The sequence below is a fragment of the Orcinus orca genome, chromosome 1 (assembly GCF_937001465.1).
Source record: "Orcinus orca chromosome 1, mOrcOrc1.1, whole genome shotgun sequence".
Classification (NCBI taxonomy): Eukaryota; Metazoa; Chordata; class Mammalia; order Artiodactyla; family Delphinidae; genus Orcinus; species Orcinus orca.
Genome location: NC_064559.1, coordinates 23756234 through 23779646, shown reverse-complemented (window position 1 = coordinate 23779646; position 23413 = coordinate 23756234). Strand labels below are relative to the sequence as shown.

Sequence of the window (23413 nt, the reverse complement as noted above, 5' to 3'; positions counted from 1 at the left end):
CCTAGAGTTTGCAAAGCACTTTTATACATGTTTCCTTCTTTTTCCCCTGCAAGGGTGGGCATACCAATTAAACAACTAGAATTCCTCACAAAAATTTTCAAAGTAAAATATATTTATAAGCAGTTCGTAGTGAAAACTCTACGCTACATGCTTAAAAGATTAAAAAACATAATTTAACACATGGACCCTTCTTCCTGGGAACTTCCATAGGCGACAGAAACTTAGAAAAAACACCAATTTAAGCTAACCATAGAAGGGACACTAAGTCCCTGTTGCCTAGGGAAGAATGGAGATAGAAAGTAGTACAGAAATTAAGAAGATGACACATTAGCGGCAATTTTGTTTGTTCCAAGAGGACTTGATGGAAAGAATGAAATGAGCTGGATTTTTAAGATGTGGTGAGATTTGGATGGCAAAAAGAAGCGTGAAGTTATTCTATAAAAGGCAAAGGCTACCCCCAAGTCCCCCTACAATACATGGAATCTGGCACATTAATAAGGTTTACTAAAGGAATAGAAGCACATGGGTAAGAAATTACTAGGTTTATAGATGAGATATTTAGTTATCTTCTTGGACTGGAATGAAATGTTCAGGTACTTAGGTGACTAGCAGATGGGCCATTTGGGGTATGTTGCAAATACGAATGGCTTTTATAAGGAAAATATTGGGTAAACCGAGTCAGACAGACAGTTGCTGTTATTAGCAACAGTTATTGCAAATAGTGGCACTATTTGCAATAAGTTAAGTACATTTTTTTTTCTTACACAGAAAGGTCTCTTGAAGACTTTGCCCATAGGAGGGATCCTATATTGAAATTATCTGTTTATGGGTCACTTGCCTCGCCATACTGTAAACTTTTCGAGGCAGAAACAGCAGGCTGTCTGCTATATATTCATGTTTCACTTTTAATAGTATACATTTATTGCTAAGGAGTGGCTGTTCTACTAGGGACTGAATTTCCTAAACCCCCCTGAGGACGTTGGAGGTCATGTGATTAGCTATGGTCAATAGAATCTGGACTAAAATTATCATTACCGCTTCTAGGCCCTGCCCTAAACAAACAAAAAATGGACTTTACGTGGTTGAGAAGTAAACTTCTATAATGTTAAAGCCCTGAGATTTTATCCTTTTCCTCTGTTAATGCGGGTAGAATTTACCTTAACTAAAGATACTTTCGATTCCAGAAACGTTTGTTCTATGATTTTCTTTTAATATGCTTAGTAAATTGCCCTGCTTATGATATGCATTTAATAAATTCTTGGGGAAAGACTGCATTAGGTCATTTTTAAAAGAAAATGTCAAGAATCCATTTTGAGGTTTTCTTATTATTTTAGCTAAAATAAGATTTTTTTGTGATAAATACAAATATATTGAGTTAATTAATAAATGGAAATAACAAGAAAATCAAGTTATTTCAAACATACACCCACCTCAAAGTGGTTTATAAGTCTGGGGACCTAAGCACTCAGAGAAATAGAAGAAAGTAGAGAAAAAGGAAAATGATCGTCTGTACGTGCTGTTTGGTCCACCTTGGTCCATCTTTTGTCCATTCATGGTGCGGGGGAGGGGAGGGCAGGTTACTGGATTTTCCTCTTTTCTTCCGTTTTTGGTCTCCGTCTTCCTCCCTTCCTTGATTCCCTTGGTCAGTTCCTAACCTCTTCCCTGGCTGCTAGATAGTAACCAGAAGCTTCCCATCAGCTCTGAGATCAGGCACTTTTAGAATTCGACAACTTCACCACAAAGCTTTGACCTCCAAGTGCTGTGTCTGCAGCTTTACATCTTAGGATGGCTCCTCCCTGGGAGAGTGCACTTCACTAAATTCATTGCATGTCCCCTCTCCAGTGTTTGTCACCATCCTGCCCAGTTCTCTGTCCTGTTCAGCAGTTGTTTCAACAGCCTCTATTTTTTGCCTCTTTGCACTGTCTCTCCCAGCCCTGATCCTTAGCCTGTTTTCCAGGCAAGTGCCGTCAGTTATTCAAGGGAAGGGGCGTCACCTCCAACAAGGACCCTCTGGTCAGCTGCTGTCTGTCCGGCCTCTGTTATACTTCTCGGTGGCCCAACTCCAGAGTAAGCCAGCCTCCTGCTGTTCCTTTTCTTCCCTTCTTTTTCTACTCTATTCCCTCCTCTTAGGGAGTCAAGTCAGCCTTTCCTATTTGATGATTCACCTGCCACCACAGGATCCCTAGAATCTAATCTTTTGAAAATAGAATTCTGCATTCTTTATTTTTACCATTTCTATTACTGTTAAGCAAACATCCTTCTGTGAAGTAGTGATTTCATAATAGTGGAAATACCTAGGGTGTGAGTCAGCAGATAGCCAAGTCGTCATTCTAATCTTATGAAGCTTGAGAGATTCAATTAGCAGATAGTATCCAGTGTCAACCAGAGCCATTGAGTTCATTTTTAAAATATTTTTAAAAAATGCAGGATATTAAGCAAGATGAAGCAAATTCTCAAAATGGTTAAATGATGGAAAGTGGATGTCTTTTTGAGGCTTTTTGATGATGACTGAGAAGACGTGTTATCTTTTTGCATAATACCATCACCCACATAAACATTTATCGTAATGTGGTTTGGTGAAGAACAATTGGATTCTGTCACTGCTTGGGTAAATCACTTTCCCTTGCTAACCTTTGGTTTACTATCTATAAAGTAGGAATAGTAACAGCTCTATCTCATCGTGCTGTTCTAGAATCAAAGAAATGATGTATGTTAGAGCTGTGAATACCGAGAGGTTCCTATTTTCCTACCTGTACTTATTTATGCAGATGCCATCTCTAGATCAAAATGTAAACATACTGATGGCACAACAAGCACCTGGTTGGTCACAGCACCTACCCCAGTACCTTATTTGCAGAGTAGCCTTAATAAATATTTGTTGTAAACAATGAACAGATATTCCCTTTAAATAGTTTTGACTTATTTCATTTTAATTTATTCTGTTACATAACATGCTAATTTTATAACCTGATACAGTTCCTTTTTTGAAGGAGATAGATTATAAATGTTAAACAAATATATGATGTAGTGGTAACAGAGGACTCAGATGATCCTTGCAGGAGTTTCAGAGATGGAATAGCCCTTCCTATGTGACCCAATTGAAGCAAGGGGGGCAGGTATTTGGATCCTGCACTGACCCGTCATTGACCGCAGGCTGCTTCCAAAGAGGGGATGGGAACCTGGTGAGGCAGCTTCCGTAGGATGAGGGCAGTTCCTGGAGAGGAAGCATCAGTGAGCGGTCAGCAGCCCAGACTCCCGGCTGCTGGGGAGAGTGCCTCGGGTCTGAGGCGGACTGTGCTCCCACAGTATCCACTAACCATCCGCCCCTTGCACCACCTACGTACAATTGCTTCACATAGTGTTCACTGGCATCCAGAAACAGCTGCTCCAGGTTCTGGAAGGACTTTTCCTGGGGAGAACTTATCAGAGGCAAAACAATGGGATGAAGTACTCCACCATGGCTGCGTTTTGTCTAGAGACCACACTTGGTCCTTTCTCTTCTATTACCCCTTCTAGATTCCTCTCACCCTGGGTCAGCACTTCTGCTGGTGTTGGTGGCTTATGTGGTAAGGTGACCCAGACCCTTGTTGTCCAGGGGTCTGATTCCCATGGCACCATACCCCTCCCAGGTCTGGCTGCTGCACTAATAGCAAATGTGGACACTCCTATTCTGACCCTTTGGTTCCCAGACCCATGTATTCCACATATTGGGGGAACAGAACCATGTCATGGTCACGGATTAAGGGTATATTCTTTATTCTAGGGGATGATGCACCTTCGTTGAAGGTTATCATCTCGAGGTGGTGCCTCCACTGTGCCATCACAAGACCATTCCATTACTCCATCAGGCTGGCAGCATCTGGGTCTTACAGCATGTGATGTAACCCAAGGATCCCAGGGCCATGTGGCCACTGCTGTGAAGTGGGCCCCTTTTGTCTGATGTGATATATGGGATCCCCTACTGGTGGCTCAAAAGCTGCAAGCCGTCTTACAGTGGAGCTGGCTAAGGCCCTTCTGGCAGGAAAGGCAAATCTCTACCCCAGATATATGTTGATTCAAGTCAAGATGAGTCACTGCCTCTTTCAGGGTGGAAGGAGTCCAATTAGTCAGCTTGCCATGAAATGGTTGGTTGTTCTCTTTGCGATTTCATTTGTTCAGCATCGGTTTCTTTTTCTTGATGGTTGGACTTTGGCAAGGGCAATAACTAGATCGGCTTTCATGGGTGCAAGTCCATTCTGTTGGGCCACTGCATATCCATCTCTGCTACCATGGCTATTCTGTTCATGAACACTGATGGGCCGGCTGAGTGACAGGGGCTGGCTGAGGTCAGCTGGCACAGTCGCTCTGTCTGCTTGGTTGTTCATGTCGTTTGTGTGGTCTGTTGGATGTTGCCATGTGATAGAGACCTTCATACTTTTGAATACTCTGATAGGTCCACCCACATGCATCTTCCTGAGACCTTCTTATTCCCAATTATCCAATCATTCTCCTTCCAGGCCCCAATTCACCAGCCACGCCATCCTCCACTGCCCATGAGTCAATATCTATTCTAACCTTAGGTCACTTTCCTTTCATACGAGGTAGATGAGCAGGTGCATTGTCCCCAGTTCTGCGCACGGGGAGGGTTTCTGCTTGCTGCACTCTTTTAAGTCTGCCCCTTAGTAGAATCAGTCCATTTTCGGCTTGTGCCTGCAGACTATCCCAACACAGACAGTGATCTTCTTACTCCATCGTTAGTCACGAGGGAGTCCTGAGCTCCCACAGGACACCGGTAAGCCCTGCTCATGTTCGATTCTGGCTTTACCATTTCCATCTCTCAGTGGGTTGCTGCTGGGCCCACCTGATCTTATGGCCTGGTGGTCTGACAGAACCCAGCTCATCATGGAAAGACATTCCATCTCGATTAGGCCCCGTCGCCAGGAGCTCTGAGCTGGGCTGACTCTTCACATTTGTTCTAATTGAGACAAGACACCTGGGCATTTGTTCCCCGCATTGGCCATCCATTGTGTAGAGATTGTGCCACCGTCCGACACTACCTGTAACGGGGAAGCAAGTTGGTTGAGTTCCGGGGTGAAGTTAGCAGGCCCATTTGACTTTCTCCCAATGCTCTGTTCTCCGGCCTGACTGTATCGCTAATACCTTCGCCTCCACCCTGCTCTTATTTTTCTGTTTCTCAAATACCCAGAACCTGGGTGGGGAAGAAGGACGTTATTCCCCTTCAAGAGCGCCTTCAAGACCACCACATCCTAAGATATTAGGCTGCTGTAAATGTCTGCTGATAGGGTGGTGGCATCTGCTGAAGCACCGCCCCCTTTTCCAGTTCTTCTCCTTCCCAGGCGTTCCGGGTCTGGGGGCTGGTTTTCAGTCAGTGTGCTCTGTCCTGTCAGCGCTCTGCTCCTAACTCCAGTGAGGAGCGTGCTTTAGCATCCCTTGAGCAATCCCCTGTTCCCGCGTATGTTCTCAAAGGTTTCCAGGGCATTTGCCCTTTTAGTGTCGTCACTCTTTTATTGCTCTCTCCTCTCCCTCGGATTTTGGACCCGCATCAAAGGGCAATCTGAGCGTCAGGCACCTGGTATAGTTAAAGTACTCGTCTCCTCCAGCTCTGACCCACCGTTTTTAGGCCAGATTTGTGCATCCTGAAACTCTCTTCTTGTAGGATGAATTGTTTCCTACGTGGTTCTTTGGCCTTTCAGGGAAATCGGCCCCGGTGAGTTCACCCCTCTAGTTTTCCCGGTATGCACTGAATTCACAACTTCCTGTCTGAATCCCAGCTTAACCACAGGTCTGCTTTCCAGAGCCGCATACTACATTTGTTTGGAATCCTGACTTTTACTTGGTGATTGGCCAGTTTAAACCTCAGAGGATTTATATCAATATCTGTCGTACGTAGCCCTAAATGGAGTCAAAGCAAATGAGTTTGAAAATACACGCAGCCTGGCCAACTCGTTTTCACTTAATGTTTTTATCAGTTGCAAAATTTTCCATCACTTATTCTTTTCCTGCTTCTTAGTCCTCGCCTCCCTTTTTTGTGTTGTTTTTGGCATTTTCTATTCTCAGTTGCATCTGAAATAAGCTTTTCACATATTGTTCTCATCCGTAGCTTACATCCTCTTTTCCAGGCAGCTCTATCTTGAAGAACATCACAAGGTCAGAGAGATAACCTTTGCCTCACATGGGAGCTGAATAATGCTGCACTCTGATGGAGATGTTGCCCTGGTTTTTCCAGGATGGCTCCATATAACTCTCTAAATGGAAAAGGAATTGTTTCTTTCTTTCTTTTTTTCCTTAATAAATTTATTTATTTATTTTTGGCTGCGTTGGGTCTTCGCTGCTGCGCACGGGCTTTCTCTAGTTGCGGTGAGCGGGGTCTACTCTTCGTTCCGGTGCGCGGGCTTCTCATTGCGGTGGCTTCTCTTATTGTGGAGCACAGGCTCTAGGTGCGTGGGCTTCAGTAGTTATGGCACGTGAGCTCAGCAGTTGTGGCTCGCGGGCTCTAGAGCTCAGGCTCAGCAGCTGTGGCGCACGGGCTTAGCTGCTCCGTGGCATGTGGGATCTTCCGGGACCAGGGCTCGAACCTGTGTCCCCTGTATTGGCAGGCAGATTCTTAACCACTGTGCTACCAGGGAAGCCCGGAATTGTTTCTTTTTGAAGGAAACTTAAACATTTATCCGTGTCTTTGGATGTATCAGAATAAAACTGTCTAATCACGCTAACAAATCATTGCTAGACCTTCAGAGGCGTTTAGCTGTCACTTACACGAGTGCCAGTGCGGGTTGCACGACTGTTTGGAGTTTGACAGTTCCTCCATGTGGCTTTGCAACCTCAGAGCCCTTTGCTTCTGGCAGTGCACCTGCGGAAGCGAGAGACAACCTGGGGGTCTTCTAGGTAGTCCTGGAACTGGTGCCCATCCCTTTGCTCTCCACACGGAGCTCAGTTTTGTGGCCCTAATAATTCAAGGGAAAATACCAAATTGCAATTCAAGAAAAAAGACCAAATCCAAGTAAAAGAGCTACTGAGTATATACCCAAATACTGACTATGTAGAAACGTTCACATTGGGTTGGCCAAAAAGTTCGGGATGTTTTGTTGGAAAAAGCAGCTTATGGAAAAACCCGAACGAACTTTTTGGCCAACCCAATAGAAGGTTCTATATTTGCCGTTCACCTTAAGAGGGTCTGGGAAATATGGTTTGTCCAGGGAGGGCCTGAGATTGGTGAGCATCTAAGCAGTCTCTGTCACACCCTCCTATAAAGAAAGAGAAAAAGAAATCATTATTTTGGGACAATAATAATGGCTAAAGCAAAAAGATATCGATGTGAGCAAGGTAATACTAGTAAGTAGAGGACAGACTTATTCCAGCCCTTTCGTAGCCCAGTAGTGCCAGAATTTACACTTGTTTGTGAGTTTCAGAGGTTGCAATTAATCCAATAATAGTTTACAGAGTAACTTGGGTTACTTTGAGTTTAATCCGCACTTTGCTGTGCATCTGCCCCTTCTCTGAAGCCATACCCTTCCTCCAGGACAGAATTACTAGTCCTTCCTTTGAGTTCACTTGGCACATTTTCCTGTCTGCTGAGAGGAGGCTGGGACAGACCCCAAGAATTCCACAGGAGCAGAAGGGCAGGAGGTCCGTGGTTCCTTAGCCTCCCAGCATCCCGTGGAGAGAAGGTCTAGGCTGCTTTCACTGCTCGCTCTTTAATAGGCACTCTGGAAGGGAACACGTAGCATCCAACCGAGTTCATGACCATTGAAAGAGAGAACTTGCTAAAGGAGATGTACTTGATGTGAGTCGATGCCCATGGAAGCTGCATACGGAGCTGGGGGCACCTGGAGACCTTTTGGCAAATTGGCACCGCACAGCCTTTCCCATTAGGGGCGGAGGGGGGCACCAGTCCCATTTGGCGTTTCACCAGGGACCTGGAGAGAGCCACCGGGGAGGTCTTCTCTCAGACAGCCTTACCTGACTGTCTTCCTCGCCTCTCTCCAAATGCTTAGTCTATTTGCCTGCAGTTCTTCCCGCGCTTTTCTTCCCGAGAGCACTGTGAGCCTCTCACTCGTCGGGGGCTGTATCTTAGTCATCTCTGTTTCCCTGGCACCGCGCATAGCTTTTGGCACATAGCAGGTCACTAACTGGGGAGTCTATCAAGGAAGCAAGCGTCTAGACTCGATTCTAGAAGTGTAAAGTGGAGCCTAGCATTCTGAAGATGAATTAAGAAACCTCTGAACAAGGAATATTTTGTGCTTTCTTCCCCTCAACTTTGGCACTTCCTAATTACCCCCATAGATAGTATGAATTATGATCATTCTAGTCAAAATCATGCCAAATAAACATTCTAGGAAGTATCTTATTCAGTTCTTCATATGGGAACATGTTCTACCCTTTACTTGTTCACAGTGGGTCATTTGTAAACCCTGAATTAACTGACAGATTTAAGGAAAAAAGCACAAGACTAGGGATACAATCTGTTTTTATAGCTAATTCAAGCTGAGGGTTTCAGGGCAGAGTATGAAAGCTAAGACCAGGGGTGAGCATGTCAGTTTTACTGATTTAAAACAAGCCCACTGAACTTTCACCTTCTAGGTTTGACTAGAATAGCAACAGACAGTTTGGGGGGCGAGGATAGGACAATACCTGAAACCTACTATATTCCTGCCTTTTTTTTTTTCTCTCTCTCTATCCAGAAATAAAGGGTAGACTCCTCGCCTATTTTGAGGATTTAAGGTAAGAATGACTGAAGGAAAAAATGTGCCAAGAGAGTGGCTACCTTTGGGTTTCCCGTCCTCTGTCTTGTCTCTGTTAACAAGAAGTGAGCACTAGAACATTCCACCAGTCACATGACCCACTGTCAAGCTAAGGGCCAGGCCTGCCATCTAAGGACACAGGATTCCTCCCCGAGCGAGCGTCGCTGTCATCACACTCCTTCCCGCTGGGGTGCCGCTTATCCCCAGGGCAGTTTCTGTTTCTGTCTGACAGCTGCTCTGCCCCTCTCTTTCACCTGGATCCTACACGTCAGTTTTGTCTTCTGTCCTTAAAAGGTACCCTCAAAACTTAGAGCAGTTTCTTCCTGCAAATCTGTTGAGTGTCTTGGTCCTTGGTTTTGGTTCTCAGCCTAGATGAGAGCTTGCAAGCTTCTAGTTTTGTCCAAGAAGAAGGTGAGCTTTGAGGAAAAACATGTGGAATGCTTCATATGTAGGTTCATTGTGAATAAACTGTTAACGTGTTGAAAGCGCTGCATAATTTGTTTTGCACGTGGAGCCTTTTAGAAGCGTATGCCTTAATCGTCCTCCAGGGCTCTCCTCTTCTGTTTCCAAGTTGTTCAATGCACATTTGCAGCTGAAGGACCTCAAAGGTGATATGTTTAAAATTGAGCCGGAAAGGGCTTTGCTGTGATTTTGAGGCCCGGGGCTAGACACCCCGGAGGTATCCTGTGTTCCCCTCCCTCAATTACTCCTCACAGCAAATCGCTCACCAAGTATTATCTATTTGCCCTCTCTCTCCCATTGCCTTGATTTCTGCCCTGATTCTCTCCTGCTGGGCTACAGAACTGGTTTCACGTTTGGCTTTCCTTCCTCAGTTATGCCTTCCTTTGTAACTGTCTTCCACACAAAATCCAGAAATAGCTTTCTACAACACAAAGTAATCATGTCACTTTCAGGAAGAAGCATGAGATAAGGCAAAGTCCTTGGAAACATACATACCTGGTCTCAAACCCTGGGTCTGCTACTTCCTGGTTCTGTGTCCTTAGATAACTTTTTTCACCTTTTTGGTTGGACATTTGTTGATCAATAAAATGAGGTTAAGAGTGCTTATCTCAGAGAGTCCTGGTGTAGACTCAACAAGTAACTTGTGTATCAGCACAAGCAGTTATGTCTTTTGCTCATTTGCTTGAAACTTCAGTGACCTGTGGTATAAAAGATGAAACTCACGCTCTTTGGAATGGACTGTGTCTCTTCTCAGAATCTGCCCTAAACTACCTTTTGAGCTTTCCCTCCAACCCTCTCGCTTCCACACTAAATAAATCACCATTGCTGAACACAGAGTATTTTTTTCCTGATTTCCTGACTTTTTCACAGACTGTTTCCTGAAATGTTCTCACCCTCTTTCTTCCCTGGTTGGGGTTTATTTATTCTTCAAGATCCACGCCAATTATCCCTTTCCTGTGGAAAAGATGGAGAAATCATCCAGCTAATATTATAATAAGTAAAAGTGCACATTAAATGTAGAACAAAAGCAAATATTCTTCCTGGATGAACAAATCTAGTGTCTATTATAATGCATTATTATTTAAGTAACTATTTTTTTGCTAAGAAAGCTTGCAGTTAAAGAACTTTTTAGGAGGCTTGCATTTTTCACTTGAGAAGTGGGAAGTTGGTGTTTCTCTTGAGTGACATGAGAGCGTCTATTTGGAATGTCCCTAAACTCTTTGGAATTTTTGTACATACTCAGCCACATGGATCCTAGACCTCTGACTCTGCTTGGAGTTGGACAGGAGAGAGAGGAAGGACGATGAGAACATTTAATTCTGAATTGTGATTGACATGGCCAACGCAGTTTTCTAAATCTAAAACGTGCTTACAGTGCACCGTTTCTTAACTAATCAGCTCCCTAATCCCAGGAGCTTGACTTCTCTTTCAATCATCAAGCCTACTGCCATAGATCTTCCCCAAATGGCAACATTCCAAGTCGAGGCAAGGTCCCCATGGATTTAATAAATTTGGTTCTTTTGGGTTTGGATTCGAATTCCTAGCCTAATCTTCCATCAATTATGGGAGTTTCAAAGTAACGTAGACAATTCTAAACTATAGCACAATCCCTTTTGGCTTAAAATTTCAATTTGAGAAGATAAAATATAAGTATGACATTTGGGGGCACTCAGGTTTTCAAATGAGACATAAGGTAATACAAACATTTAAGACACTCAGCCAGTTTGTTTCCCTTCTCTCTCTCTCTCTCTCTCTCTCTCTCTCTCTCTCTGCCTTCCTCCCTCCCTCCCTCCTTCCCTTTCATTTCCCTTTGGTCTGTTTACAAATTCAAGTGAAAGGAGCCACCAGGAGGTAAATACCCAGTCAAATATTTATATAGAAACATCCATAGAAAGTTCTATATTTTGCCATGGACTTACTTGTAGAAAAGTTTCATTTAGGTTAGGCACAGAGTAAGACACAAAATTTTGCCATTAGAATGATACACTTTTAGCTTTTCAAACTGAGCAGGACCTTGCAGGGCCTTCCCAAGGCAGACCCCCGCTTCTCCCCAATGTCCTCAGCCTCTTGTTTGTAGAAGAGCTTTAGCCTCCTAGGCCTTCCCTTAGTTCCAAAGAGCAAATTTAATCAGAGAAGTGAGAAAATACAGAAACAAAGGAAAACAGTCAAGCAAGATAAAATAATAGTAGTTTGGCTGTAAACTAAAGAGTCAAGGACCTTTAGTTCCTCCTCAAGGGCTATAGATAATACCCTGAGCCATATCCTTCAGTCGTTTTGCAGATACTGACACCCCCACCAGGTAGAAGAAGTTACGTGCCTGCTGACCACAAGCATATAGATCCAAGACTGGTTGGAACCAGAAGGTTGATGATGTTAACTCCCAATTACCTCACCATCAACCAATCAGAAGAATGTCCATGAGCGGATCAGATACCCTACAATCCTCACTCCTAACACTGACTTTAAAAACCCTTCCCTGAAAGCCACTGGGCAGTTTGGGTCTTTTGAGCCTCAGCTTCCTGTTCTCCTTGTTTGGCCCCATGTTGGGTGCCTTGCAGTAAACGCTGTGCTTTCCTTCACCACAAGCTGGTGTCATTAGATTGGCTTTGTTGTGCATTGGGCACGCGGATCCAAGTTTGGTTCAGTAACACTTTTAAGATACTGGTCTCAACAAAACAGATGGTGGTATTTCTGCAGTTGATGAGTATTTTCTTGGTCCTATAGATAGGGTTTTATGCAGTCTTGAGAAAATTCTACAATTCTGTGTATAATAGCAATTATTTATATCTATGGTAGTTTAAATCACCATTTACTCTATTTTCCCTTCACGTATTTCAGAATTTCTTTTCTCAGTAATAAATCATCAAAGATTCCTCCTAATATAAAACAGCCTGTGTTTGCACACAGAATGAAAGAAACTTGAAATTTAGTTTATCCCACATGAGCTAAATGTGTAAATATGTACTTTTTATTAGACATCAGGAGGTCTAATTTCTACCTTCACGGATTCCTACTTTTCTACAATATACATATCATATTAGAAATAGTATAAAATACATCTGAGCAAAGTAAATTTATTTTTATTTTTTAAATGAATTAGTTTTAAATTATACATACTGTTGATTGCCACTGCTTTAGTATCACAATAGAACATAGCATATGAGTTGAGGATCTTAGATGGAGCAGTTGGACCAGATTTCTCTAAACAGTAGAGCTAATCATATTTCTGTAAATGATCTAATAAAACATCCACACCATAGTAAACAATGCCAATGAAAAGAAATTTATCTTTTCAAGTTTTTTGCAATATCTTGAATCTATGCAGCCATGGTGACAATTTTTTTTTTCATTTTGAAAATGAAGAGATGTCTTAGATGTTTGTTTTGACCATCTGTCCAAAACTTGGATGCCTTTTTTTTTAATAGGTTTGTTTTATTTATTTATTTATTGGCTGCGTTGGGTCTTTGTTGCTGCGCGCAGGCTTTCTCTAGTTGGGACGAGTGGGGGCTACTCTTCATTGCGGTGCATGGGCTTCTCATTGTGGTGGCTTCTCTTGTTAAGGAGCACAGGCTTTAGGCACGTGGGCTTCAGTAGTTGTGGCACATGGGCTCAGTAGTTGTGGCTCACAGGCTCTAGAGCACAGGCTCAGTGGTTGTGGCGCACAGGCTTAATTGCTCCCCGGCATGTGGGATCTTCCTGGATCAGGGCTTGAGCCTGTGTCCCCTGTGTCAGCAGGTGGGTTCTTAATCACTGCGCCACCAGGGAAGCCCCTGCATGGCTTTTTAACATGGCATCTTATCAAGACAAAGACCAGAAGCATTCATTTTATGACCAGTATGTGTGTTGGACAGTTGCACTTCTACTGCCTCCGAGTTTGAAGGGCCTAGACTATTTAATGTGACAGTGGTGCTAGAAATAGGAGCAGAGTGTCTTGTGTTTATATGGACTTGGTTCCCCTCCAGTTTTTATTGAAAGTAACCACATAGCGGTGTAAGGTGTTAGAAAGCTTTTATAGAAGAGTAATTCTACCTGGGCCTTGAGGAACTGGTTGGACTTTGAAAACTGGAAGGAGGTAGGAAGAGGCATTTTAGAGAGATAGTAGATTAACCAAAGGGTAGTGAAGACCAGGACTCCTTCAAGAAAAGGCAGTTGATCCAGAGTGATGTCAAGGTCGGAAGGATGCCGAGAGGGGAGTAAGACGAATTATACCCTGAAGGTCTCACTGGGAGTGTTTTGAATTCCAGAAAGGAAATTTGAACTTCATGTTTTATGTCACAGGAGATGGCAGGGCCAAATCTGTGTCTCAGAAGGTGATGTTTGTGGCTATTTAGAGGATGGATTGAAGATGGATTGAAGAGAAGAGGCTGGAAAGAAAGAAAACAAGTTGCATGAATGAGCAATCAATGAGAGACTACGCTAGCGCGGGGGCGGGGGCAGAAAAAGAGCAAGTGACATACCAACTGCACACATTAACTGTAGAAGGAGGATTGAGGGAATTTGGTGATGGCATGCGTAAGGGAGAGAATGATGAGAATGATGATGGTGATTAAACTGGATTCCCTTCCTAAGCCTCGTACAGTATTTTGACCTGCTAAATCATAGAATTAAGCTTATGGTAGAGACAGTTTGGACTTTGTCCCATGGCAATTCAAGAATAGTACTTTTTAAACCTCTCTACGTATTGCCCCGTGTCATTGCTGTGTGCCTGATGATAGGCAAGCCTGTACTGAGAATATCCAGAGTATTACACTGTGGTGGCTGACTATTCAATTATATATGGGACACGGGAGCATGGGAAGATACAGCTCTATGGGCTATGCTGGAATGTGCGTCGTCCTGATTATCCTTCTGTAGACGATCCTCCAGAGCAGTCTTGTGTTCCTGCTTAGGTAATGCCTAGGACTGCTGAAGGCTTGAGGGTTTAGGAAATGTCTTCTGGTCATTGGGGGGCAGTGTTGCACAGTAGAGGGAACACAAATTGTGTGGTGAGAAAATTTACGTGTAAATCCCTGGCAGTGGGACTGTCTCTTAACCCCAGGATTCCCAACCCTGCATAACGAGGGCATCTTCAGAATCGCCTGGAATTTACTCTTAAAATATAGATTCTCATACTCTGTCCCTTGGGGATTCTGATTCAGTCAGTCTGGGATAGGGCCCCAAAATTGGTGTTTTGTTTTTTAACATTCTAGGTAGTTTTGATAGCTAAATTTGGGGAGTAGTGATTGCTATGAACATTAAATGAGAAAATACATCTGGCTTTTATAAACTTTAAATCACAATAAATTATTAGTTGTTAATTAGATGACTTCTTGAAATAAAATTTCTATCCCTCTTTAAAAGACTTCTTCAGTTTCTCATCAGTTTGAAGCTTGACTATATGAGAGCATACTATATTTGTTTGATCTTTATACATCGTGATAGCAGAGAGAAAACTAATGAATTCTGTCCAATACATACACGTAATACACAAAATATAAGATTAACTGGATGATAGTTTTAGATGTTGAAGAGGTGATAGAAAGTAGAAGACCCTTGCTTAAATTTTTGTTAAATCTGAAAAATAAATGCCAGTTTTTAAAGATGGCAAGGAAATGTAAACAGAAATTTCTTCTATGTTTTTAAGACAAAACTCACATTTATTATTGACACTGTGATAATTTAATTTACAAATATATTCTGACTTCCCAACTTTAAGGCAATAGCTTAAGTTAAATACATTGTTCTCCTCTTCATCTCTTTCAGTCCCAAAACACTCCAACAAACCAACCAACACTGAAAAACTTTGTGTCAATAACAGAAATGGTGATTTTGAAACACATACTTCTCAAATAGTCATCCAAGTAAAAGAGATTTCAGCAGCTCAATACAATCTCTGTATAACAATACGCAGCATAAATGTCACTTGACCTTGAAGCTTATAGCATGTTTTCACCAGTTTCAAAACCCTTATTCACAGTTTCTGCGTAGCAAGCATTACCCGGCCTTCTCAGTTCTGAGGGATGTTCTAATACGTAGGTCCACTGTATTTTATGACAGTACCACAGTATCTCCTTCCTTCTACCATCGCTAAATTTTCTTCTCACGCTTCTTCAGCCCTGAGCCTGGATAACTTCCATGTTAATCTGTCCTGAGTCATGGGTTCTTCCCCTGGATCTGTGAGTCATCCGAAAAGGCCAAGGTGTTCCCCCAGGGAGCCATCCTGGTACATTCCTTCTGTACTTGATATCATCTTTAATTCCCTCCAGCCGGCACTAGTCACTTTAGACTATTAGCCTGAAGGTCATTCAGAAGATTTAAGTATATATTTGATTTGAGGAACCTGGGATAGGAGTCCTTTTCCATAAGAGTATATATGGTTCTTTGGGCTTCATCGAAACACGTGGGTGTTGGTGCTTTAATCTTCTTGGCTGTAGATTCTCGAGTGTGAAAGTCAATATTGATCTAAAAAGAAATCCTCATCAGTTCATATGCACTTCCAATTTATTGCATATTTTATGATGTCACTGTTGTTTTTGAAGCACCTCAAGACAGTGGCTTTAAAACCTCATTTAAATCAGCTCAAATATCTCTTGAATGCCTATTCTAAGCATACCTTATCCTAGGTGTGGAAGAGTTAAAAAGAAGTAGCACAAAAAAAGCAGAAATATCTTTGCTCCAAGTTAGCTCATAATATCTTTGGGAGGTGCAAAAGAGGCAGACATTATTTTTTAAATATCTGTATAAGGTGATATGTGCATCGAGAAAAGTGATGTGCACATTTAAGGTTTACAGGAGGAGAGGACACTTTGTGCAGATGTTTGCTTCTTGAACCAGGAACATTTAACTGGAAGTGGGCATTACTACTAACTGGAAATATTTCTGCTGCTGCAATCCATGTATTGCACTAATCTCTACTTTATCCTAATCCAAAACGAGCTGGCTCATTAAGGACCCCCTGACATGCAGTTCTGGTCGGTATCACCAGTACTCCTTACCCCACCCCATCACATTAGCTTGTTTTACAAAATCAATCTTTCATCTAATCTTTTCACAAGTGTAGAAAATTAGATTATCATTGCACTGAACTATATGAATACACTTAAATATATAGCAGTGAAAATCATAATACTCAAAAAGGGTTTCATCTTGCTAGTATGTTGAATCTTATTCTATATCTAAGTTTCTTTACATATAAACCGATGGTAATGAACTAAATACTCACTTGTTTGGCGGCATCTGACTGCACAAATGCTTTATAGATTTTCTCCGCTTTGCAATGCAAAAGATCAGACTCTGTTTTTTTATAGTCTTCACAAGCCAGCCAGAATTCAATATTCTCCTCACTGAACTCAGACTTTAGGAAATTCCCAAAGACGTCTTGACCAGCTAAAAAGAAAGGGTGAGGGGTGAGATAAATTAATTTATCACAGCCAATAAATGAATAACTGGAAGAAACTTACGAGAAAAGTACGGTGGCATATTCTCTGTGTACAAAGGGAAGAGGTGGATGCTGCTGAAATGGCTGTGTCACCGTTTGTAGAGGTGGGAAGGCCTTAGGGACCCCTTCGTTTATAGTCTGTCTGGGGTCAGACACGCTTGTCACAGGTACACAGCTGCTTAGTGGTGGCTGAGAGACTGCTTCACTTCCATCTGCTATTACATTACAATTCTGCTCTGCAGGTTACAGAACAATCTCTTTTCTTACACTACCAGCTCAGCCAGATGCAGAGTATTTTAGGGAATCAAATATTGACAGGAGGCATGAACATCATGTTAATCATTAGCAAATATAATTTCTCTGTCCAACTCATGTTAAGTCAAAAGACGTGAGGCCTGTATATTACCTATGTGCGCTATACTGCTTGGATTTACTAGTGTTATTCAGGCTTTTCAATGGGCCATCTCTATAGCCTTGTTTGGCTGAATCATAACCTAAGTCAGATAACAAGCAGATGAACCAGGTTGAACTACTTGATCCCCACGTGAGGCTCTGTAGGGTGTTGCGGGGGAGGGAGAAGGGGATCAGCTTACCCCGGATAGGGATAAGGTGCCCATCTATGCCCTTGAGCGAGGTCCTAATCCCAACAGGATCCCAATGCCCAGGATGAGGGCTAAGACAAGCTGATCTCATTTCCCTTCTCTCATCAGAAACTCCCCGTGAGACTCTGTGTTTAAAAAGTCTTTTTATCATATCTGTGTTATATCGTGTCATGTTATATATAATGCAGTTTTATGCTGTGTGTCTCAACTGCCTTCAAGGCAGCAAGGCTCTGTGTCTTTACTCTTGAGTCCTTGGTGCTTCTAAAATGCCTGCACATAAATGCCTGGGCTGAATGAGTGACAACGCATGTATGAATGGAAAAAGTTATCAATTGACTGAGTGAATCCTACCCCTTACATCCAGTGGTACAAAAATACATCCTTTAGGTAGCTTTCAGAATAGCAGTTCACATGTTGAGATGTTTGGTTTACTTTTTAAAACTTTAAACTTCAGAACCCCAGCATAATTTAAAATTTTGCTCCTATAATGATCCATGGAAACAGCTAGTTGCCTTGGCAAATTTTTCTAAAGGACAGTAGCAGAACTGAGTGCCGAGTCAACATTATGCCACGATGAGGCATAATACGCTGAAGCTGTCAGTGCTACAGAACAGCTAGAGTACAACTTTTCACACACCCTCCCATCCAGAATACTATATTGTAATGAAGCCATTCAATCTCTTAGCGTACTGAGATAAACCCAGAAACATTCAGTAGTTCATCTATACTTACTCTGGTTGGCAAGAAGTTTTTCCAGAGATTCAGACCACTGCTTCACTTCATCAGCAGAGAGTCTACAGGGGACGACATTTACGTAAATTAGTATTTTTGTGTGTGTAAGCGCAAATGGAATCAGAATGGCTGCTGCATTTTGATAACTTCACAAACTGAGACCCTACTTCTAATAAATTTTATTAAAATTTATCTATGAGAAAACAAAAATTTGCTTAGGATTACTATCGTTATGAAGATATCTGCCCGTAAAATGTGAAAAAATCCAGATGTACTCCAACAGCATAATAAGTAGCAAATATGCACGTTTGTATTTAAGTTACATTGGAACTAATGCCGCTTAATCTTATTAGTCTTGTTACGTAAAAAAAACGAAGTCCAGTATGTGTAGTATTACCGCCTTGCTAGAATACAGAGCTAAGGCACAGGCCGCTTATATAGTGATAGTTCCGTGTATTAGTGTACATACAGGTCCTTGGACTTGGAAGGTTTCATTCCAGACTCCAGGTGTGGGATCATAGATCTCAGGTATGCTTTCACATCCATTCCACTACAAAAGACACAAAAGTAAATATTCATATTTCTTCAGAAGAATACATTTTATTTGTAAAAAGAAAAGAGCATGAAGCAAACTTCTCCAAGGAATAAGGCCATAATAAAAATAGCTGATACAACATATTGCTACATCAAGAGTGAGCCAATTTTTATGACCCAAAGTCTGGAAAAATTCCCACCTCATTTAATGCCCTGTCATGATTCATTTTTAAATACAACTGAATATACTTGTAACTCACAGCAGGTCATTGCCCTGATCTAGGTAAACTAAAGGCTCGTATTTTCTTCCATTCATTCATTTTCAATTGTTCTGCCATTAAGGATCATCTAAGTCAAAATTTGCACAGTTAATGAACTTACAAGGTCTTTGGCCTCCTTTTCTGCGTCTTGTCGTCTAGAAGCGAATGATCAGTTCCTTTCAGTTCCTTTGGACTAGCAGAGAGGAACACGCCTGGCATTTTGTCTCTCCTTGGCGTGGAGATGGCCGCTGCTCACATGGTCCTCAGCAGGCAAGTATCTGCTAATCCACGCCTCTGCTGCTTTATATAGTGACGGCTAACAGGCCCTTGCTGTTCAAACGAGTCTGTTTATCAAGTGATGTTACCACAGACACTGGAAGTTCCCCCTTTCTTGGTGTGTTGTGACGTGTATCTTGAAAAAAACAAAAAGCACACAGTGATGTTTTGTGGTTGAAACTTAACCCAATGAGACTAGGTCACTTGATTATATAGAAAGAAAGAAAATTAGACCTACAGAGGTGCACACACGTATACCACATGTCTAAAGCCTCAGCGGGATCAGTCTTTGGTTCTAGGGGGTGCTTGTTTCTTCATAAAAACTGCATATTTCAATGAAATGTTTCATTTGGTGGGTTTATTGTATCACACAGACTAGAGATGGATCCCCTCAGGACTTTGCATAGTCCTTGACTATAAAATTCATTTGATTACAGTATTTTAAAAAGGGCGTTATTTTTCTTTCAGAAAGCAATGTAAAATAAACAAATACTTTTTTTTTTCATTCGTGCAGTGCACACATCTGGTAGGAAGGAGAGTCATGAGAAGTTATCTTAACTTTTCCCTACTCCAAACCTCATCCCTTATTTCCATGGCAAGAAATTTTCATGTTACTGTTTTCCAGGGTGTGTGCTAAACACTACTGGTGATATACAAGATGATTTTAAGGGGTGCATGAGTTTTAATATTTATTAGAAATATAACTAATGTATCAAATTGGTTTTTTTTGTATATTACTGCTTAGGAAAGGAATAAAGTAAAATTAAAAACAAAACTATAAACAAAACTATAAACAAAACTATAAAAGTATAGTTAACACAAAAATATGACATAATGTGTAAATACACTGATACAAAATAATTACACAGTATCAGGAGAAAAACTACTCATGGTAAAAATAAGAATATATTTGGCCAGGCCAGTAGTGTACTTCTTAGGTGATGATCTTCCAAATTTCGGTAGTATCTCTGGAGAGATATAGTCTAGCTTTAATTAAAATTAAGAATTAAAATAAAAACCCAAGGAAATAGATGACTAATCACTGATCAGGGTAGAGGGGCTAGTGCAATATAAGCTCGTACAGAGTTTGTATATAGAATGTGGTTTATTTATAGAGTGTCCAGTTTAATTTAAACCTCCGTTGGTTTTTACCCCTGAAAAGACAAAACAAATTTTACTCAGAGAAGCTTCTGAAGGTATTAGGTAAACCTAACAAAAGGGAATTTTCCTGTCTTAGTTCCATCTTCAGGATAAAAAGTATTTGAAGGAATCACATTTATATTTAAAAATGTACTTACTACACAGGCATGCACAAATATTATGCTGTATGTAGTAAGCGTCAGTTGATGTTTGAAAGATAATGTGATACATTTAGAAAGAGAACTAGTGAGATAAGTTGGCCACTTTGGAAGTTACCCAGACAAAAATGAAGGGGTTCAGAGACGGATGAATAAAGGCTTTTGTTTGTGTGTTTCTTGTGGTTCAGTCCATACTTACTTTTCAGTTAATATCTTCAGCATTGCTCATGTTTATTTATTTAGTAACCTCTCATTCCTCTGGATAACTGTGGGTAAGTTATGTTAGGGAAAAATGATTTAAAGTTTATTTGTAAAGGCCACTATTATTACTATCCAGATATACGGATAATTTCCAAAGCATGTTTCAGCAACAGTAGTTCCTTTGGATGTTAATAAGTATGATAAGGACTATGACACCAGCAGCAGCAAAGGTTCTGGGGCCACATAAGTTTGGGAAATGTTGGGTTAAAGTTGAATAATTGATCAATGCCGATCTTCTGAGAACCTTGACTATGTTAGTGCATGTTTGTCAGTCTCTAAAAGGAGGGTGGAATGTGCAGCAGTGTCTTAACATTTCTGAGAACTGAACTCTCAGTAAGTAGGGAAAATAGTTGGCAGAAATAATGTTCTCTTGACACCACGTTAGGAAGCTGTGGTCTGACAATGAAATAAATATTTGCCTCTTACATATTAATAATTCCTTAAACCTCCAACCTTTTGCTACCTCAATATAGACTTTCAAGCCCAAGCATTTGCAAGCAATTACGATTGTGTGCTTCAAAGCCCAAATGGAGAATTAAGCCCCTGGTAGAGGGGGTCCATCTGAAATTCACAGTGGCACAATAATGTAGCTGCTGTTTCAAGGGCTGCTTGGAAGCACCTGCAAAGCCTGTATGTACCAGAGCTGGGCAAATCTGGAGAAGCTGTAGCAGTAAGGTTGATGAGTCCATGGCAGGGCACTGAAGTTTCCTGTCAATCACACGGAGTGTCACTGTCTGGTTCCTTTTTGTGAAAATCATTAAGAAAAGACAAGTGATCAAATAGTATCTTTACTGAAGCAATGGCTTTGGTTGAAATTGTAGAGGACTTGACAAAAGCCAATAGAATAAATAGTGGCTCTTACAAACATAATCTGGTTTGTACATTTCTTCTGTGAAATTGTGTGTTTTTTTAAAATAAATTTATTTTATTTGTATTTATTTTTGGCTGCGTTGGGTCTTCGTTGCTGCGTGCGGTCTTACTCTAGTTGCGGTGAGTGGGGGCTACTCTCTGTTGCGGTGCGTGGGCTTCTCATTGCGGTGGCTTCTCTTGTTGAGGAGCATGGGCTCTGGGTGAGTGGGCTTCAGTAGTTGTGGCACGTGGGCTCAGTAGTTGCGGCACGTGGGCTCAGTAGACGTGGCTCATGGGCTCTAGAGGGCAGGCTCAGTAGTTGTGGCGCACAGGACTTAGTTGCTCCGCGGCATGTGGGATCTTCCCGGACCAGGGCTCGAACCCGTGTCCCCTGCATTGGCAGGTGGATTCTTAACCACTGTGCCACCAGGGAAGCCCTGTGAAACTGTGTTTAAGTAACCAGATTGCAGTGCTAAGGAAAGGAATACTTCATATGGTCATGTTCTTTTTTAAAATATTAGTACTTTATTTTTAGAGCTCTACAGCAAAATGGAGCTGAAAGTGCAGAGTTCCCACATACTCCCTCCACCTCCACAGCCTTCCCTACCATCCGCATCTCGCATCAGTGTGGTATATTTGTTACACAATCAGTGATGGACCTACATTGACATGTCATTATTACCCAGAGTACTTCGTTTACATTGAAGTTCACTTTTGGTGTTGTACATTCTTTGGGTTTTGACAGATGTATAATGATATATATCTACGATTATAGTGTCATAAGAAGAGTTTCCCTGCATTAAAAATTCCAGTGTTACAATTTAAAATGTCTAGAAGATTGGTTTAATAAAACATTTCAGATTATGGCTATCAACTTCAATGGGGGTAAATTTTAATCTTTGCTGAGTTGATTTTACATTTAGTTTCCACTCACTCCAACTGCCTGAATCCTTGTGGGGAGTTCTTTGCTGAATGACTTTTTCAGTCTTGATATTGATTAAACTGATGTTGGGCCTTTATAATATTGCTGACATTTTATTGTGGACGTTAGGAATTATGGGGAAAAGTAGGAGGTTGTATTTTAAAAGTAGAAATATATGTGGTAAGACTCGGTGACATGAACAGAAATTTTGATCCATTGAAACAAAATATCTTGACTTAACAAACTTTAATTGTGGTCCTACAATGTATCAGACCTAAGTACTGCAAATAGAAAGATGAATGAATGTCCAGAGAGGGTCACAGTATAGTTGGGCAGAGAGATACTTAAGCAAGTCATCAGGGTGAAAAGTGCCATCAGAGGGGAATGAACTGAGGAGGGAATAGCTCTGAAAGTGTGGGACAGAAGGAAAGTGTTGTTAATAGAGAGCCCAGAAATAAACCCACGTACCTAGGTCAGTCAATCTTCTATAAAGGAGGCAAGACTATATAATGGAGAAAAGACGGTGTCTTTGGCAAGCGGTGCTGGGAAAGCTGTACGGCGCATGTAAATCAATGAAGTTAGAACACACCCTCACACCCTACACAAAAATAAACTCAAAAAGGCTTAAAGACTTAAATATAAGACAGGACACCATGAAACTCCTAGAAGAGAACATAGGCAAAAAACTCTCTGACATAAATCATAGCAATACTTTCTAAGGTCAGTCTCCCAAGGCAAAAGAAATGAAAGCAAAAATAAACAATTGAGACCTCATCAAACTTATAAGCTTTTGCACAGCAAAGGAAACCATAAACAACATGAAAAGACAGCCTATGAACTGGGAGAAAATATTTGCAAATCATGCAACTGACAAAGGCTTAATTTCAAAAATATAGGGACTTCCTTGGTGGCACAGTGGTTAAGAAACCACCTGCTAATGCAGGGGACATGGGTTTGAGCCCTGGTCTGGGAAGATGCCACATGCCACAGCAACTAATCCCACATGCCACAACTACCAAGCCTGTGCTCTAGAGCCCGTGAGCCACAACTACTGAGCCC

General features: G+C 41.6%; 1 protein-coding gene across 1 annotated transcript; it reads right to left on the bottom strand.

Moving 5' to 3' along the window:
• Window positions 1-14800: 14800 nt before the first annotated feature.
• RGS1 (regulator of G protein signaling 1) lies at window positions 14801-19081 on the bottom strand. The gene is made up of 5 exons (XM_004275844.4): window positions 18870-19081; window positions 18424-18504; window positions 17955-18016; window positions 16405-16568; window positions 14801-15644 (listed from the first exon to the last, which is right to left on the bottom strand). Exons 1-5 carry the CDS (start codon window positions 18965-18967, stop codon window positions 15459-15461), a joined length of 591 nt encoding a protein of 196 aa, XP_004275892.3. The 5' UTR covers window positions 18968-19081; the 3' UTR covers window positions 14801-15458.
• Between the last annotated feature and the right edge of the window lie 4332 nt (window positions 19082-23413).

Excerpts from the sequence above, each read along its gene's own strand:
- RGS1 (XM_004275844.4), bottom strand. The coding sequence starts at position 18,967 with ATGCCAGGCGTGTTCCTCTCTGCTAGTCCAAAGGAACTGAAAGGAACT. Across the intron at positions 18,017-18,423 it reads CCTTCCAAGTCCAAGGACCT|ACTCTCTGCTGATGAAGTGA; the intron begins GTATGTACACTA and ends CGTCCCCTGTAG. Across the intron at positions 16,569-17,954 it reads AAAACTTCTTGCCAACCAGA|CTGGTCAAGACGTCTTTGGG; the intron begins GTAAGTATAGAT and ends CTTTCTTTTTAG.